General features: G+C 41.1%; 1 protein-coding gene across 7 annotated transcripts in view; it reads left to right on the top strand.

Annotated features, from left to right (window-relative positions):
• The first annotated feature begins 382 nt into the window (after window positions 1–382).
• Window positions 383–18,716, top strand: part of PPFIA1 (PTPRF interacting protein alpha 1) — a 53,988-nt gene continuing 35,654 nt past the window's right edge. For 6 of the 7 annotated variants that reach the window (XM_071428362.1, XM_071428359.1, XM_071428357.1 and 3 more), the window contains exons 1-2: window positions 383–1,480; window positions 2,589–2,852. In XM_071428362.1, coding sequence (XP_071284463.1) covers window positions 2,589–2,852 — 264 coding nt within the window. In that variant the 5' untranslated portion in view covers window positions 383–1,480. The remainder of the gene's footprint in view (window positions 1,481–2,588; window positions 2,853–18,716) is intronic. The other variant, XM_071428361.1, reaches the window with a different exon arrangement.

Here is an 18,716-nt window from a genome sequence, read left to right as displayed (position 1 = left end):
CACATGCAGGCCCCGGCACGGGCTGCGACTGCGGGGCCGCTCCAGCCCTGCCCTGTTCCCAGTCCTCAGCAAGCACGCCTCCCGCCCCGGGGCTCCGCTGCGGCTTTCCCGTCCTTTCCCCCGGGGCGGGCAGCGTGGGCGGCGGCGGTATCGCTCCCAGGGCAGACAGCGCAGAGCGGGTCTCGAACCCGGGTCCCCACGGCGGGGAGCGGGGCAGGAGCGGCCGCGCGGTGCATTGTGGGTGCTGCACTGATTTATGCGGGGCCGCGGAGCGCGCCGGGAGCGGCGGGAGGAGGCGGCGGCGAGGGGGGCCGGGAGCGGCGGGACCGCGGCGGCGATCGCGGCTCTCCGGGCGCGCAGCGCTTCTGCCGCCCCCTGAGGCCGTGGCGGCACCGCCGGGCGGCCGGCACCACCCACCACGGCCTCAGCCGACCCCGCGCCGGCCACCACGGACGTGGAGGCGGCGGCGGCGGGCGGAGCCGGGCCCGGCCCGAGGGGACTGTCCCGGCGCGGCGGAGCCGCCGCCGCTCGGTAGGGGCCGGAGCCAGGCCGAGCTCGCCGGGGCCTCCGCGGCCGGGCTCGCTCCGCAGGGGCTGTGCGGGGCCCGGGCCGGCCGCGCCGCTGGGGCCTCCGGCGGGGAGCGAGCGAGGCGAGGAGCGAGGCCCGGCCCGGTGCTCTCCCTCCGGGGAGAGCCCTGCGTCCTCCGCCTGCAGCTTTGTTAGCCGAGCCCTACGCAGGGAACGGCAGCGGCGGGCCCGGGCCGGTGCCCCCGGAGCTGCCCGGTCCTTTCTTCGCCCGCTCTCGGTTGCGGAGCATCGTCTGCGGGACTGGTGCGGAGAAAACAACAGGTCTCGCTCCCTGCTCGCCTTCCAAAGCGACGCCAGCGCCTTGCTCTTGGGATTATAAATGTTTGAACTAAGACGCAGGGAACTGGAAGGAGAGCTTCCCGTTGGAATTAATAGAAGAGAAAAGAAGGGAGGCTTTTCCAAATCCTCTACAAGAAAGCTCATGCTGTTTTCCCCTGCTGTCCGTACTCTGTTTAATAATGCGATTGTGACCTGAGTGGAATTTATGAGCGATGAACTGTTGAAGCTTGTTGCATCTCTGCATCGGACTACTTACTTTTTTTTTTTTTTTTGGTCAGCACATGATTCCTCTATCCCAGCTGTTGCTGGACCTATGGGCCAGTAATAGAGGGATGGGAAGCTGAGACAGTTTATTTTCACATTCTTCTGTGCCGGGGACTTGGCGAGTTAACTAAAGCTGCTGCTTTTTACTGGATCTGCTCTTTCCTCGGCAGGTTTATTATTATTATTTTTTTCATGTGTTTCAATTAAACAGTCATTGTACTGGAGCTGGATGGGTGCTTTGCGATCCAAAGGGTTTTGGGGGATAACAGAAAACTGCTAAAACAGAGAAGAACTGGTGCTGCAGGAAACCTGGGGCCTGTTTTCCAAGCCTTTTCGTTTTATTGAGCAAGGTAAATAACATAGTGGTGAAAATTCAGGGCTTATCGTAATCATGCATGAAAATGTTACAAAGCACTTGAGGTTGTTCCAAGTCTTTCAAAGCATGGAGAGGACCCACTGTAATACTGAGAATGACTTGTTCTTTTAAAATTTCCAGATGCGAGTGTGAAATTTAAGGCTGAGAACAAAGTTTGTGGTACCTGAGAGGTTTGGGGAGCTACTTATCCTGATTTTGCCTTACGTTCTTGTAGGTTTGTTCTTTTGAGAGAGGTTGCCTGAAGAACTTTGTTGTTGGTTCAGTGTTCAGTGATTATACGAGTGAGTTTTTTCCATGGTTTTTAATGCCTTAATGCCTCAGCTCTGGTAGGGATCTGTGAGGGTCTCTCAAAGGTGCTCCCAGCTTAGTGTGCTCACTTCCAGTAGTGCAGTGCTCCTATTTGCATTGTTAACCAAATTCATCCTCTGCCTTTAATTATTTTTGCTTACCTTTACTTCTGCTGTCCACATTGACAGCTGCTACTACTTCATAATGAATTTTTTATTTTTTATCTTCCTTGACATGTTTTTATCTCTCGAATTGGACTGTTTGGATTTACCACTCATTTACCATATGTCACTTTCACCACCATAAAACTTTTACAGCCAACACAAGCTCAAAGCACTATTGTAAATACAATCTTTGTGCGTTTGAAGCAGTGGAAGAAGCAGATAATGTTTCCCATAATGTGCAGTGTAATCATTTGCTGGGTGAAGTGTATAATTTTTGGTGTCAGGCTGCATGCCTTATCTTTGGTTTTTTTTTTGAAGATCTCGGCAACAGTTTACTCCTCACAAAAACATAAATCCATTAAAATGAAGTCACAGTTTGAGACGTAGCCTGCAAAAATCTGGTTTTGCAAGAAGTCACAAGATTCTCATTATGAAGCAAAGCCTTGATTAAGTTGACTGTACCTTTCCTCCACTCTTAATGAAATAGTGGCAAACACCAAGGTGCTGGCAGCCTTTGCTGATGCTATCGTGGGGAGAGCTAAGTGGGTATTACGGGCAGCACTCAAAGTTCCTGTTTAGATTCGTTTGACCGAGATTTCTGGCCTTTGTTGTGTCTCTTTTTGTTTCAAGATGATGTGTGAGGTGATGCCAACCATCAGCGAGGCCGAGATTCCCGCCGGGGGAAATGGAGGCCACGGTTCAGGTTCCCCGCTGCAGTCGGATGCTGATTCCCACTTTGAGCAGTTAATGGTGTCCATGCTGGAGGAGAGGGATCGCCTGCTGGAAACGCTCCGGGAAACTCAGGAGACGCTCGCCCTCACCCAGGGCAAGCTGCATGAGGTTGGCCATGAGAGGGATTCCTTGCAGAGGCAGCTCAATACTGCACTTCCACAGGTATGAACGTTTGGGAAGGGCTTTTTCAATGAATTTTGTATTCTTTGTTGGCTTTTTGTATGTTTGATTTACTGAAGAGTCAAGTTGTCTTAGGGAAAGATGAATCTATCCTGAAAGATCTTTTGGTGCTTGCTCATTTTGAGAAAGGTGCAGAAGCAAGGAAAGCAGGGAAGAGCAGCCCTTTCCCTCCAGTCTGCTCTCCCAGTTTCTGGAATTTCCTTGGCTTAGCATAAACGTGGAGTGGTATCTACATCCTTTTGTTTAATAGAACTTGATGGACTTTTTTCTGCAACTAGTACTTTTTAATTGCTATTTCTTAATTGCCTGATTCATTCGTGTACTTAAGAATTAATACCTGGTCTAGTGGGAGGTGCCCCTGCCCATAGCAGGGGTTTGGAACTGGTCTTTAAGGTTCCTCCCAACCCAAACCATTCTGGTATTCTGTGAATTCCATACAGACCATTCTGACTCTATTAAAGACTTTGATTTAAAACCCTGAAGACTGCCTGTGAATGCATGCTGTGTTGTCATGGCAATATAGAAGTCTGAGTGTGTTGTTTAACCTGTTTAGTTATTTCTGAAAAGTTTGGATTTGGTTTCTTGAGGGTTTTTTTTTGGTCCTGCTAGGAGTTCCTAATTAGTGCCTTGTGGAGAATGCACGTGGCCTGCAGTGCCGGGTTTGTTACGTAAGGAGCATAGTTAGGAAAGGTGATTGGTGTCTGCAGAACTCGTTGGGTTTTATCCATTCAAGTTAAAAATAATACAGCTGGACTTTGGACATGTTGAGAAGCATTTGGTTGTAGGCAAAGCAGGGGCTGCTTTGAGGTGTTGGTTAACTGTTGACAGCCTTGTGCTTTCTGGCAGTGTGGCTGTTGTCCCAAGTGTGGCACAATGATGCTGTGACTTCTACAAATGTTCCCATATCCTTGAATGTTGTAGTTACTGTTTATACCCTTTCAAACAGTGGTGTTAAATCCTTCTGTTTCACTGCTCTCATTATGATGTAATCACTGTATGACTCTGGTATGGTAATTGGTGCTGGTAATTACTGAGTGATGGAAACGAAAATGTTACATGTGTTAATCTAGTTCTGTTACAATGATGAAAATCAGAAAGGAGAAGTTTCCAACGTTTGCTGCTGCCCGTGTTAAATCGTGTGCTGCAGGCAAACATCATTCTTTGGCTTTTTGTTGTAATAATTGTAGCTTCTCATCTTCTGTGTCAGGTCTGCTACAATAATGGAGGCCATTAACCACTTGCATGACCTGCAGACTGCTAGACCTGAGTTTGTGGCTGAGCAGAATCATCTCAGCTCTCAGCTCTGCTGTTCCCCTTTTGCCTTTTCAGTTCTCAGCTTTCCTTCCTAAATCTAGCAGGCTACTTGCATGTAACCATCACTTTCTGAACATTTCTGGAAAGTTAGTAAACAGTTCCCCTTTTCAAGAATGCTATAATTGCATCGTTTCTTGTGAAATCTTTTGGAAAAGCAAGTCAGTTGAGGGAGAAATTTTACTGCAATTTTATGTAAACATACAGCAGTGTATGGATTTTTGTAGATTGCTGTTGGAAAATACTCTTTTCATCCTGTAGAACTGCTGCTTTTGTCCCCAGTGATGCTTAGCTCAAATGATGGTGGTGCTTTCAAAAATCAGAAATATTTTCATTCTTGTTGCTGCATCAGAAGTAACTTCTGTATTGGGCAGTTTTTATTGTTGTTATAGTAGAGTCAGTTACTTCATGGGTGCAAATTTTTGATGAGGGGAAACAATTTTTAAAAAATAATTCTAATATGTGTTCACTGTCAAAACTTTGTAGTGACTAGTATTTGAAACTATTCAAACTTTTTTGTTAATTATTTCAAGCTGAGCATTCTTTTAAACTACTGCCTTAAATGCTCTGTTGTTAAGCTGTGAATTTCAAGGAGGGTAAAGTCTTTAAATTTAATAAAATAACAGTTGTGTTATATTTTTTTCAGCAAAGAATGGATAGTCGTGTAGATTTTAATTTTTTTATCATACTAGTTGTTTTCAGGTTAGTAGACCTGCAAGGTCAGTGGAACTAATTGTACAAAGACCTGTGTAATTTCATTAATTGCTAAATCACTCTGTAACCAAAGTATTATTTCTTTCTCAGACTTGGCTTGTAACAAGTCTTTGTAGTTGATTTTAGACTACTTTATCTTAACAGGTATTGAATTGAATTGTTTCTGTGTGTGCTTTTCCTGGTTTAGATATTTAGCTGAACCAGCCAGTTTTAGACTGTTCTGATGACTGATGGGAAGTCCTGGTCTAAAAGCAGGAATGCCAGATTGATTTATTCTGTACCAAAATGCCTCTTCTGGTTTTGCTATGAAGGAGTCAATTTCTGATGGCATTCCTGTGCTTAATTCCTTAAAGTCACTGAGTTTTCTGTGTATAAGAAAGAAGCTCACACTGGTATATAAAATACACCATGTCTATATTTCAAAAGTAACTAACAGTGGATGTGATCAATTTCCAAATGGCAGTATTTTCAAAATCAGTATTTGCACCTCTGAGATTCAAAAAGTAAATGCAGTTTTTCCTGCAGCAGTGATGCACATTTCATGGTCACATTTCTTAGTGTGGTGGGCAGCTGGGAATTCAAAGCATCAGTTCTAGCTCCATAAACCTGGGACAGTTATTTGGGTTAAGGCAGCTTTTGTGGATGTCTAATTCACTGAGAGAAGTGCATTTTAATCTTATATAGATGTGCTTTATCTGTTACATTTACTTGAAGTAAATACTTAAGTAATTTACTTAAAGCTGACTTTTTCTGGGTTTTTAGTGTGGACAGCTGGAAGTGAAATACATCACCACTGCCTTGATAAAATAACTGGATTCTTGGCAATGCTCTTTGTTTTCTGGGAGTTTCCTCTATTACAGATTACCCTACTCAAACTGTACTCTGACCTTGGAAAACGAACCTTGGAAATCAAAGTGCTGTGCTAGAACTTAATTTTATGCTTTCTAGAATTTTTCACAGAAAAAAAAAACCATGAACTTTTTACTTGAAGAGCTTTATAACATAAACACATTGTTATAATTCTAATGATGGTCTTAGTGGATTTGATTATGCCCTTTATGTGCCTTTTAGAGTGCATTCTACAGAATTCAAGATTTGTGTGCTTCACATTGATAAGTTAATCTGTAAAACTGTATTTGAAGGTTAAATTTTGAACCTAAGGTAGATGAGGCCCAAGTGATTTCACTTCTTGCTATTAAAGTGTTGCAGGCCAGGGTTCATTTTGCTGATAGAATTTCAGATGTTTTCTAAAACATGATGCTTGTTTTGGATGGTGAATACCAGAGTGTAATCTCCAGTGACTCTGGTGCTTATCACAAACAAAAGCACAGTCAGTAAATTCACAGCAGTTGTTATCAGGATGAAAATTTTAATATGTATGTTAATTTTATAAGCTAATAAATACAATACAAATATGAAGCAACACATATTAAGATCCATCTTAATCTTGCACCTCTGATCTTTTGGCCTTAAATTTATCATGCCTCATTTTTTTCTGTACAAGGTAAGCAAAATAGTAGGTTAAAGTTGCTTTCCTCCCATAGTAAATATTTTATCACTACTTCACACTTCAGTTAAAAATAGTGTATGTCTGTTCATATTTCTATTCAGTGAAGTTGAGGTATATCCCTATACACTGATGTTCCTCAGACAATCTCAAAAATACTCAATGCCTCACCTGTAAGAAATAACAAAACACTTGGCCCGAAGACTGCCCTGGCATTGTTTGGAAGTGATGGACTTAAGGATTTCATTGCTATTTTATGAATAGTGGTATTTGGATTTCCTCCAGACAAGTTTTGAGTAATACAGGATGTCATAGATGTAGAAATGAGGCTTTGAATTGTACCTAATACGAAGAACATAGTGGCAGAACACACAAAGACCTGGCCAGACTCTGCAGCAGCTGAAATTTCCTCAGCACTTCCGTGCAGCTCCATTTGCAGCATTCCCAGATGTTCAGCCCTGAGGTGCCATGGCTTGCACTTCTTACTCTGGCAGCAGCTGGTGCTGACTTCTGAATAACAGCCATTAATCTCAGAGAGTGCCCAGGAATGCTGGAGGTGCCAAAGGCTTTCTCATCGATGTCAGGGCAGGCACATCCTCCATTGCTCCCACCCAGTTCTGGCAGCAGAGGTGAACAGGACTCTTCCTGTTGCATTTTCAGACATCTCTGTTGACTTTCAGTTGCTAAATCATACTTGGCTCTGAGTAAATTACTGAACTGATTTGGCTTTACACTAGTTGAAGTCAGATGGAGATAGGCGTTCAGAGTTCTTCACTGATCATCAATAAACCTCAGCTTCCCTAGCATTTCTTTGTTTTCAAGACATAGGTACCTTTTGCTCCAAACTTTCAAAGTACGAATTTCTCTGAAATAATGCCCTGTGTTTGGGCAAAAAGGAGTAGCTACACTTAAATGATGCAGAGGAGTATATTGAGCATTGAGTCTCCAGCATTGGTTCTGTGTTCTTGGTTTCTCTTGTGGATATGTTTGGGTTTGTTTATTGAAACATCCCACCCCTGCCCAGCAGACATCTGTTTGCCTATTGTTAGCAACTTGCTGTTTATACTGTGCTTTTAATTTAGGTTTGCTTGATTATAAATAGACCATTTAGCTTGATTAAATTTGGAATTCATTTTGGGTTTCCTTGTATTTGAGGGTGAATTTTTCTGCTGTTAAATTTGGGGTGAAATTTACTGCTGTTTTACTGCTGAGTGACGTCCCATCACTCCCTTTAACAAGCAGATTTGGTGAAGTCCGAAACTATTGTTTTTATTTGTAGAAAGAATGTTTTGGTGACTGCACAGAAATGCTCTTTATTTGTTTTGGTAGTGGATGAGGCCCTGAAACAGGAGCTAGTGATTTTTCCCCACTCTTGTGCTACTGTGGACAGGTGTCTGTCAGTGGGTTTATTAATGCTTGGGGTGCTCTAGTCTAACCTGCAGCCTAAAAACAGCCTGTATGTAAGGTGGAAAGAACTATAATCAAAACAAAGTATTTAAAATATATATTTAGAACCAGGTGAACATCACATGTATACCCTCATCAGTTGCCTGTAGCCTCTGGTGCAAGAGGTAGTGTCTTTTGGTATTTAGAGAATTCTTCCTCTGTTACCTTTTATTTTTTTCCTCTGTTCTTTTGTAAGAGAGTAACTAAAAAGTGCTTTGAAGATGTTTAGTTGCAAGACTTAAAGATTCAATGTGGCTACATAATTGCAATTCCAGAAAAAAAAAACAAATCCCTTTTTATTTATTTTTTTTAAAGATAAATATGAATTAAGAACACACTTCCCTACTCCCTTACGAATTCTTAGTGTTTTAATGTCCACTGGCCTAAGACTTTGTTTCATCCTTTCTGTAATATATTTAGGAGAGTTGAATGTTGGTTTTATTCACTGTAGGTTTTGATCATGGAATTAGGAAGACACGTTGTGTTTTAATATGTGCAGGCCCCTTATAGTTAAGAATGTTGTCAGAGACCTTGGATTTTTGGAAAGAACATTTTAAGTGCCTATTAGTAATTTTTTTTCCTCTCCCTAAGTTAGCATTGCATCTCATAAGTGCATGAATATGCTTCACAGTTGAATTTGGGGATTTATTTTTTTAGCTTTCCATTTTTAAAGGAATATGACAGAGGTCTTTGTGTAAGCTGCTTGTGGCAATTTAGGCAGCTTAAGTCACTTAAAGTCTGTAAAGCTGACTGGTATCTGTTGACATATATTAGAAAATACTCACCATAATCTCTTGTGTATATACATCTCAAGATACAAATACTGAGAAGAGATAAATTTGTGTTGTGTGTGTCAGGTAATCTGGATGCTCATAACTTTCCAAGTGTCTTTTTTAAATAATCCTGCCTATGGGTTCCCCAAGTGTAAATGTAATGCAATTCCTGCCAGGAAAAATGTTTTCACATTCTCGGGGCTGAAAGAAGAATTATTATTTTGCTACTGAATGGAGTGAGTTTTTTATTCAACTTGACTTTTTCACAGAGGCACAGGGAAATAATGTTTATACATTTTGGAAACTCCAGATGATTGTGTAGGAATCCATATCTGTAGGTCACTTGAGGAGATTGTTCTGGGAGTTTGGATATTCAGAATTGGAGGAGTGTGATTACAAGTCCAAGTTAATGCTCACTTTCATTCTGATGTGTTGTTTTCCTCTAAGCTGATGTGAGTAGTTGGTTCCCTTGGTTTTTTGCCCATGACCTTTATCTGTTTCTTGACCTTTGGTTTCACATGAAATCAGCTCCTTTCCTCCTCATCAGCCTGACAAAGCTCTGTGGCCTGTTCCTTCAGTGGCTGGAGCTGCAGCATTTTTCAAAAGAGAAGCTTTGTTGCTTAATCTCCTCTTTTGCTGTTCCACAGTGGCCTTGAACTTTGCTCTTGTGTTTATGCTCCTGTCTACTGAGGATATGGTTTTTGGGGATGGTAGTGGAGATCTTAACAGCAATATAATTTTGGTTGGATCTGAAATGTGCCATGGCTGTTGATGGATCATATGAATATGAATGGTCAACATATTCCTGTAATTCATCTGTCTTCTGGTTATGTTTGCAGAAAGATAAATACCTAGAATTAGTCTTTTGTTTTACAAATTCTGTGAAGTGCACCAAGGTTCAAGTCCAGGCTGGATGGAGCTCTGAGCAAGCTGGTCTGGTGGAAGGTGTCCCTGCCCATGGCAGAGGTGAACATTAAGGTCCCTTCCAACCCAAACCATTCTAGGACTCTGTGATTCCTTAATGAAAATATCCTTACATGAGCATAATCAGATATCTTCAGGACAGATTTTAAATAAGAACTTGTTTAAAGGGCTGCTTGGAAAAAAGCTTGAAAAATTTGATTTGTGACCTTTTGAGTTTTGTTAAGGAGAAAAAAGAACTTCTCTTTAGAAAGTAAGCATTTTTTCTTTGTTGTCATAGGAAAATGGACAGCTCTTGATTTTCTTTTTAAATTTAATTAACATTTTTTTCTTTTTTTTCCTCTCTGTAGAGCAGTAATCTCTCTTTGGGTATGGTCTGTGTCATGCTGTGTTTTGCTTTACTCCTCTTGCTAGAACATAGTAGAGTTGGGTATCCAGTTGTAGAGAAATATTCTGAAGCACATTGCTTGTTTTTTTTTTTTAATCCTGTCTCTCGCATAAATGCATATAAAAATTGGTTCTATAAATTTAAAACATTGTTTTTAAAGGCATATTTACCTTTTATATAGAACGGCAGGGTAGATTATGTGGTAAAAATGCGTAAAGCATGGAGATTGTTAAACACTGTACTGTTGAGAGAAGTGAGATTTTCTTTTCCTACTTCAAATTTACAGAACAGTGCACAGTATAAGGATTTTATTATATAATCCTATGGAGCTGAGTAATTTACATAGTTAAAAAAGCCAAACAAAACAAAGCCACCTTAAGATGTGCAGTTTAAACAAAGAATTTCTATGTTGGCCTGTACAGAGTTGAGGCTGGCTTGATGTATGGTTGAAAGATCCGTGAATGTTCTTGTGAAGAAACTGCCTTGCAGTTGATGAAGCCTATTGATCATTGTCTTCAACACTGGCAGTGTCCAGTGCTGAGCAATGGGGTTTATTTTGAATTACTTGAAAAGGAATTTTGGCCACCAAAATGCTTGGTGTAAAAGCTAAACAAACATTTTTCAATGTGGAGAGTGAGTGATCCAATAAAGAGGATCATAAATTCTTGGTTTTTTATTGGTGCTATATCCATGGTTATCTCCATAAACAGTGACCACTTTTATTAAGCTAGTTCTGAATTTCCAAGCACAGTCATGAAAAGGGAGGGAGAGATCTCAAAGTGAAATTGCTCATTTGCTTTACAGAATGTTTGATATGAAAGTTTTTTCACTGTGCAGCCTCAAATTGCCTTCAGAAAGAAAATTGGGCGAAAAAGGAGTTCTGTACGCATCTGAAGGGACTGCCAGGGTTTAAACTGTGGATTTGTGGTTTGAGTTGTGGATTCTCAATTGTCCTATGTGAGCCTGTCACAATTATTTAGCAATATATACTTTGCCAGTAGAATGTTGGAGTCAAAACTCTCATTTTCTTTGCATTCCTATCTGTAATTGGGAAACCTGTGAGCTAAACATGCTGGGAGTCATGGGACTCTGTCAGCCTTGCTGAACTAATAGTACCAGAGCTAAATTCTGTTATTTGCTGTGCTTTTCACAGTAGCTTATGCTTGTTGATTTGCTGTTCCCAGTGGGAAGCTGGACTCTGTGATTTTATATACTTTAAGGTTCTCTTGTGTAGGGTATTTGAAGTCCTGGATGCATCTCATGCTTGAATCTCTTGCTTCTACTGGGATTTAAGGCATGGGCTGCTTTGGAAGCCCAGCAGTAAAAGAAACTCCTGATCCAAATGAAACATTTAATGAACAGGATTCTCATGTTTGGAGTTCCTCAGTTAATCTAATTTGGATGTAAAGAATGGTGTTGCACTCAGGAGACCCAAGGCTGGAAGAGCAGAGCCTGTGTGGAAGGTGATAGTGGATGTGTGGGTGGATCTGGTTGGGCTTTCCACATGTTTCTGCCTGTGTAAGGTGAACTCCCTTCAAAGCTCTCTATTTTCTGTACTACATTTAGGGGAATGACTAAAAGTTTGGTTTAGATAATTCCAGGGATGCCCTGGGATACCACTGTGAATCTTTTTGTTATTCTTAAGTAATGTATTTTTCATACAGCACGATCACCTTTTTGTAGTTCATGGGAAAGAACTTGGAAACTCTTAACATTCTTCTAGCCTTGTGTTAAAGAGCACGAGGCAGGTGCATCCAGTAATTTATTTTCTAAAACATGCTGCTTGAGTTTTCAGAATGTCTTTGCAGGGTGTGGTTCCACACCATTATCTTCCAAAAGCTGAGTCTTTGTCTCAAGAAATCTGGAATTACTTTGCTTCATGTAAAGTAGAAAGGAACAGCTTTTTAGGGTTTTAGCTGTCCTTTTCCCCTCCCAGGGTCTCTTTTATGCTGATACTGACATTGGTGTAACTCTGACCCCATTGGAGCTGTAGTTTGTGGAGACTGCATAACCCTCTCCTGAATTTTGTACAATGGTTATAAAAGATTAAGTCCTGGGAATTAGAGGAGGAGAAATGGGCCGAGCATTTCTTTTGTCTCAGTGGAGTAGGAGGCTGCAGGGCTTCCCTGTTGCATCATCTTTCCCTTGTTTTAGTCCAGTTTGGAACAGGAGCTTCACAGGTTCCCCACCAACCCATCTTTCACTTCAGCATTTGGTAGTGGTAATACCATATTGACAGCCTGCCCCTGTCTTTTATTCATTTATTTATTTTTCATTTATTTTTCATTTATTTATTGATTGATTTTTTTAAAAAATTATTTCTTCTCTGCATTATAGCCTTGGTCATCTCCCTGGTTTCCTTCTACTGACTGGGTTCAGGTATCATCAAGTTTAGCACTGTTCATTATGGATTTTTTTTGTTTGTGGCAGACTCAAAAATGACTTTGAACTTTAAATAAAGCTTAACCAACCCCTCCCCCTAAAACAGCTCTTCAATGTTTAATCCGTGTTGCTGATTTTTTTTCCTAGTTTTTTTCTGTGTTTAGATAGCAGACATGTCTGTTGTAGGACCTGAGATTGTGGGTTTTTTTGTGTGGACTTTGGAATTGCTTTGTTTTGGAGTATTTGCTAAAATGGAGCAACCTTTCCATGGAATGGTACAGTAGAATTTATTCAGAATATCACAGATTTGGACATATTTAGCTTCAGTTAACCCAGTAAATCCACACAGCCTGTAACCTGGGGTGATAGAGTACAGAGAAGTAGGGAAAAACAAAATGTGAAGAGCTGAAAGTTGAATTTCCTGCTGAAGGCACGTATCTGTCCTCAGTGAGTATTACTTGCTTAAACAAGTTTGAAATTATAAGACTGAAGTGTTCATCACTTGGCAAAAATAATAAATACAGATATATATATATAATAGGAGAGCACTGAGGGGGAGGTACATGCTGCTGCTTGTTTAATGAGGGTGGCTTGGCCAGCCTTATTCAGATATTCCCAAGCATTCCCTCTTAAGAGAGTGTGAAAAATGTACTTTTCAGCTGCTAGCCACAGAACTAAAGCTGGCAACCAGAGGCCAAGATGAACGATTAGAATAGGGCAGGGCCTCAGCTGCTGCTCAGAGTTTTTGCAAGCAGGAGTATCTTGTCATTGAAATAGTTGTGCGTGATGGGTCTTGTCCTGGGTCTGTTTGTAAAAACCTGTGCAGTGTTAGTCATGTAACATGACTAGAATGTAGCATGTAGGGTTAAATAATTTTTAATTCATAAAAGTCATAGAAATTTAATATTTAATGCCAGCTGAGCTAGAATTATGCTGTTTCTTTTAAGTGCAGTATGTTTAGAGTTGGTGTGCAGAAAAAGATTTTTTTCTTGCCCAGGTAAACTTACAAATCGATGTTGTTTGCTACTTGAAAGATCTTGCTAGAGCTGCTTAGTCTCCAGAATGGGGGTCCTAGGAAAATTACAGAGCTTCTTAAATCTTCTCAGCATACCTTGCAGTTGTTCTACAGTTTGGCATCCCCAAGGAGGATTGCATGCTGTGCTATCCAGTGTGGAATCCCAGGAAGTCTTGACCAGCTTTGTGTGAGGAGAGGACAAACTTCAGTGAAATCCCTCTACTCTCATATTAAAGATGGAGACTGCTTTTGGTCCCATACCTGATCAAACTGGTAATGCAAGATTCTTGCTCTTTAATTAAGTACAAGTGTATTCTCCTTTTGCCATGGTGGGTATGGGTGTGGGTAGGTTTCTTCACTAACATGGACTCCAAAAATGGAGATGCCTGAAGCTACACCTAAGAAGTTGTGCTGCTACTTTACTGTATTAGTTCCTCATCAAAATAGACTAGGCTGGGGGTGCAGGAATGTGGTAACTCTGATTGTGAAACCCTCAGAATTCATTGATTCAGTGTGTCACTGAGAGGCAGTTGTTTTTCAGACACCCCCCAAGTACTGTAGCCTTATTCTGTGTTAAGTTAAGCTGTTGTTCTGGAATCTTGGTGGTTGGAGTGGTACAGTATTGGAAAAGATTAGTGTGTTATCAGCTTTTCTCAACAGTTACTGCTCTGCACAAAGTAGCCATCCCAAGTTGAAAAGCCCATTTTTCAACAATGACTAAAGTTTTCCTGGTGCACATTTTAGCTGATTTGGACATTTTTCCAAGGAAAACAAGCTCTGTATGGTTCTGAATACTTTTGTTCCTTATCTGCCCTTTCAGGGGGTGTATTCCTGTACGCTGAGGAGCAGCTAAGGTGGAACTCTTTGCATAGCCACACCACAATGAAGTGATTGGAAGGTTTTCTGCTAGTGTTGCATATGAATAGATGCCAAGTTTCATGCACGTCTGAAGGCTGCTTCTGTATTTCCTGTGCTTGCTCTTGTAATGCTTCAGCTTTTGAACTTCCTTGCTGAGAAGATCCACGGTGTTGCCTGAATAGAGGCAACATTTCATGACTATTTTTACAAAGACAAGAAAATAACTTCAAACTGGTATTTCAAGTTAGTGCTCAGTATATTCATTTCTTGTTAATCCTCTGTGCATGCTGCTAACTTGCAGGGTTTGCCCTCTCAACTGAATATTTGGAGAAAGCCCTGGGGGGAGAACCAGGTACTTTGGGAGAGTTTTACACTGGTTGATTTGATACACATCTGTAGCTTTAAAAAGGGTTTAAAAGGCTGGCATAAAAACGGGTTGTGTCTGCTCTGGGTTAATTGATCTGCCCTGCTTTGAACAAGCTGTGTTGATATGTTAAGACTGGTGCAAAGATTAACAAACTATCTGGAGAAATTAGAGATTCTGAATGTTGTGATGATCCCAAGGCTGGGTACTCTACAGGAGATGCAGAACAAACTGCAGGTTGTAATAGGAGTGACTGGATGAGGTTTTCTGACTTGCTTAAACAACCTCATATTCTCTTTCCTTATTTTCTCAGACTAAGAGCAGTTGTAGGGTGCAGCTGGGGCTTGATTTTGCCCACATTAGCTGCAAACAGGTTTGTAGGGACCATGTGCTGTGTCACATGTGTGACTTGTGTTCCCCGTGGTGGAGGGATGCAGGTCTGGCTATAACAGAGGAGCCTGGAAGGTTGCCCTCTGTCCCTTCAGTCCCAAGCATGGTGTGTGACCAGGGAATGCTGGCTCTCCAGTGCTGCACAAAGATCTGATTTTGCACCAGGCTTTGCCCCTGCCCTTGTGTACATAACAGCACAGTTCTGCTGGGTTTGGGGAAAATGAGATGCAGGAGGGCAGGCAGTGAGGGCTCTGCTAGACCAGGCTTGGACAGGCTGCAGTTAATGATTCCAGGCTCTGTGCACAAGGGTTTGCAGGCTCCCACTCCAGGCTTTGCTGCTGTGTGTGTGATGTCTGAGCAGGGATTCACGTGGTGAAAGGAAAACCCCTCATTCTCAGAGGAACACGAGGCTGCATCCAGGTTTGGGTTCTGCTACTTTTATCCCCCGCAGCCCAGATGTGCCATGTCTGGAATGTGTTAGTTAGACTGGGGAAGGGGAGTTCCATGGAGCTGATGTGTTTCCAGCTCCCTTTTCCTGCTGCTCCTGCATTCCTTTTGCCAAGCTGCCAAATCTTACCTTTCTCCACTTACGTTTCCTTGTGCTTCCGGAAGCTCCCAGCACTGAGGTCTGGATTTTGTGCTTTGTAGTTCAAGCTCAGGGAACGCTGTGCATAAATTTAGGCAACTCACTCAGGATGGTAACTGGAAACCCACTTATTGCCATGGAGACTTGGGCTTGCTATATAAGCTTTTCCATTTTGCCCTTGGGCACATGTTTGGTACCTGCTGGCTGTGAGTGAGGAGTCCTTTGGCTCTTAGCTTGTCAAATGCCAGGCAGTGGATTCTGCTTCCAGCTCCAAAGTGGGCTGGGAACAGGCAGAGTTTCATTCTAGAGCAAGAACATTATGCAACTGTAAACACGTTAAAACTTAATTGCCTGTTTAGGATTGAGCAGCGTTAATGACAAAGCCTAGATAGGTCAGTCCAAGAGGGACACTTGAAGGAGACCTGCTAAAAAAAAATAGGGATGGAATGGTAAGAAGTGACTCAGGTTTAGTATTGATCACTGGCTGGCAGCAATATTCACTTGAGTTTCCATGCGGTGCTGCAGTTCTTGATAGAGGAAAAAAAAAAGGTAGTTTATTCAAAGAAAATACAGATTTTTGAGAGTTAACCAGAGGTGGTATTAAACTTTTACTATATCTCAGTGCCATTGGTTGGAAGGGGAGAATTTTTTTTGACCAAAAAGAAATCTGAACCTCTGTTTTGGTGCTTGTCTTTTGAGTTATAAAACATCTTATGCATACACAGAAGTAGAAAAGGAGGCCAATACACTAATTATGTAATGAGCTCCAGTGTGTTCTCACTCTGGTGGGTAGTTAGCTCCACTTGGAAAAACAGCTACTTTGAGACTGAAAAGCCTTTCAGCGTTCCAAAACAGAAGAATTTGTCATATCCGTGTCTTAGTATTACTTGAAGTATTCTCTTACACTCCCTTTTAAGTTCTGGGGGTTTTGAGAACAAAAGATAAACTTGTTTCATAGAATTAATTCTGTTAATGTTTGAAATAAGTTTTATGTTTCTAGCTTAGTCATTTCAGGCTGCTTGATACTTACTGGAAATTAGTTTCACAAGGTGAAAAGGAAAATATTTTTCTTTGCTCACTCCATGCTGATTTTTCTCTTTCCCATGAGCAAGTGCCAGAGATATGGAAAGGTTGAAAGCAATGTGTTTTACTACATGGAACAAGCAAAGCATAATCTGTGTTGGTGTGTGACTATGTTTTTTTCCAAGGTTGGATTTAATGGTGAAAACAAGTCAGTTCTCCTCAGTTTTAACTCTCAATATCCTTGAACTGTTTCATAATTTTATAGCTCTGATTCTTAGCCTAAAAAATCCCAAAACAAACCTGTGACTTTATAGGTATGAAAATTTGCTTGCTAGGAACTTCCAAATGTATTGGGGCTCTTGGTCACTGTGTGCTACCTAAACCCCTTGGATTTATAGTGAAGTGACTGTGAAATACCCTAGGGGAAAAAAAATTAGATATTTAAATTTTCTTTGCTTGTTTTTTGGTGTGGGTTGGTGGTTTTTTTTGGTGGTGTTTTTTTTTGGTTTTTTTTTTTTTTTTAGACTGTATATTTGCCATTTCCATGCAGTCATCATTTGGAATAATTGTGGTTTATATGTAGTACAAACATCATGATGGAAACTTAAAACTTATCTCAGATCCCATTGGTTTTTAGTCCTGATGTCCTGCACTTCCCCCAGTTGTTCTTTTCCTGCTGTCTTCAGCTGCTCAGATTTGTGAGTGGCTTGCTTGATACTCAGTCTGCAGACCAGAATGATAGCAGTAAACCAAAATATCACTTGCAGATTAAACAGATAAATTCCAATCATATATTTGGGTCAGAGATGTTCCTAAAGATGTAACAGTCACAACTTCATCTTCTATTGCCTGAAGTTACTATTTTACAGTATTTAATAATATTTGATGGATTCAAAATGTTTCTCCTTTTTTTTTTGCGTATATTTTCATAATTTATATAAATTTTCTGGCCATGTGGTTGCTTGTAGTTCATGATTATTTGTGCACTTGAGTGATGTTGCATTTTCTTGTGGAATAGTTTTCTTCTTTTTTTTTGCTTGATCAAATTCCAAACAAATTTAGTTATTTATAGAGCATCCCTAATACACAACTTATATTAACAGACTTCCAGGAATTACCTCTTGTTTCTTTCAAGTGTTGCCCTAGGTTAAATACTATCTTCCTGTCATGTAGCATTTATTGGTCTGTGATGTGCTGTCTGTGAGACCTGTGAATTATGTTTGTAATGAACATGAAGGGAACCTGTTCTCTGAAAGTGGAATGTTCCTGGATTGGGATCTTGGAGTTCCCAAGTGTGTCAGCTCAGCCAGGCTTGACAGCTCAGCACTAATGGATCCAGTTTTTGGAAGGATGTTTATATTGTGGCATCTAAATACTGAAGGTTGAAGGTCAGCTCTGAAGGTTGAGGTAGAAGAAATGCTATTGCTTTAAAAAATCCTGGAGCTTGGGAACAAAAAAAACCCCCAAAAAATGAATTACTGAACAAGAACCAATTTACTTGCTCAATGTGACTTTTTGTTGAGAATATTTATTTCTGGCAGCAAGAGTGATGTGTTTGGAATGATTCAGTTTGGTCAGAAAGTTACTTTCTTCAGTAAACATTTCAGTTTAGTGTAGAGCATGGGTGTTTGCCAGAATGTTCTAATCAGCAGGGAGTATTTCCCTGGTAAATTCAGCACTCTCCCACCGACTCAAGTGAGTGCTCTGAAGTGCTCATTGTGAGTTCCGTTCTTGTCAGTCCCCAGTGCTGTGTATTTATTATTTTGATGGCAGCCAGAAACTGAGCAGAACTTCATTCTGCTGCTCTCAGTCTTCTTAATTACAGAAAAGTGACACAGCTTTGTGGACAAGTGGGAAAGTCTCTCAGGATTCTTTCCTTTTTCTTTTAATTCTTTCTGTACGTTCATCTAATGCCAAGGAAGAAATTATGAGACAACTGGAATTTTTTTGAGATGATAAAGGTGCACATAGTTTCTCTGCATTTGAACTGCTTAAGGAAATCACAAATTGTCTCCCATTGAAGGTAAGTATTTAAACTAGAAAGGACATGTCTTTTGGCAGTGTCAGCTGAAACTAAGGACGTTCAAATGTTCTTTCTTAGGCAGCTCACGGGACTCAAAGCAACTCTATTATGTCAAAACAAACAGCAGTGGAGGTGTTATGCAATG

Source organism: Agelaius tricolor, unplaced genomic scaffold (genome assembly GCF_023055355.1).
Source record: "Agelaius tricolor isolate 1412-34295 unplaced genomic scaffold, bAgeTri1.0.p SCAF_5, whole genome shotgun sequence".
In the NCBI taxonomy this organism is placed as follows: domain Eukaryota; kingdom Metazoa; phylum Chordata; class Aves; order Passeriformes; family Icteridae; genus Agelaius; species Agelaius tricolor.
The sequence above is the reverse complement of the archived record's forward strand: the minus strand, read 5'-3'. Positions and strand labels throughout refer to the sequence as shown.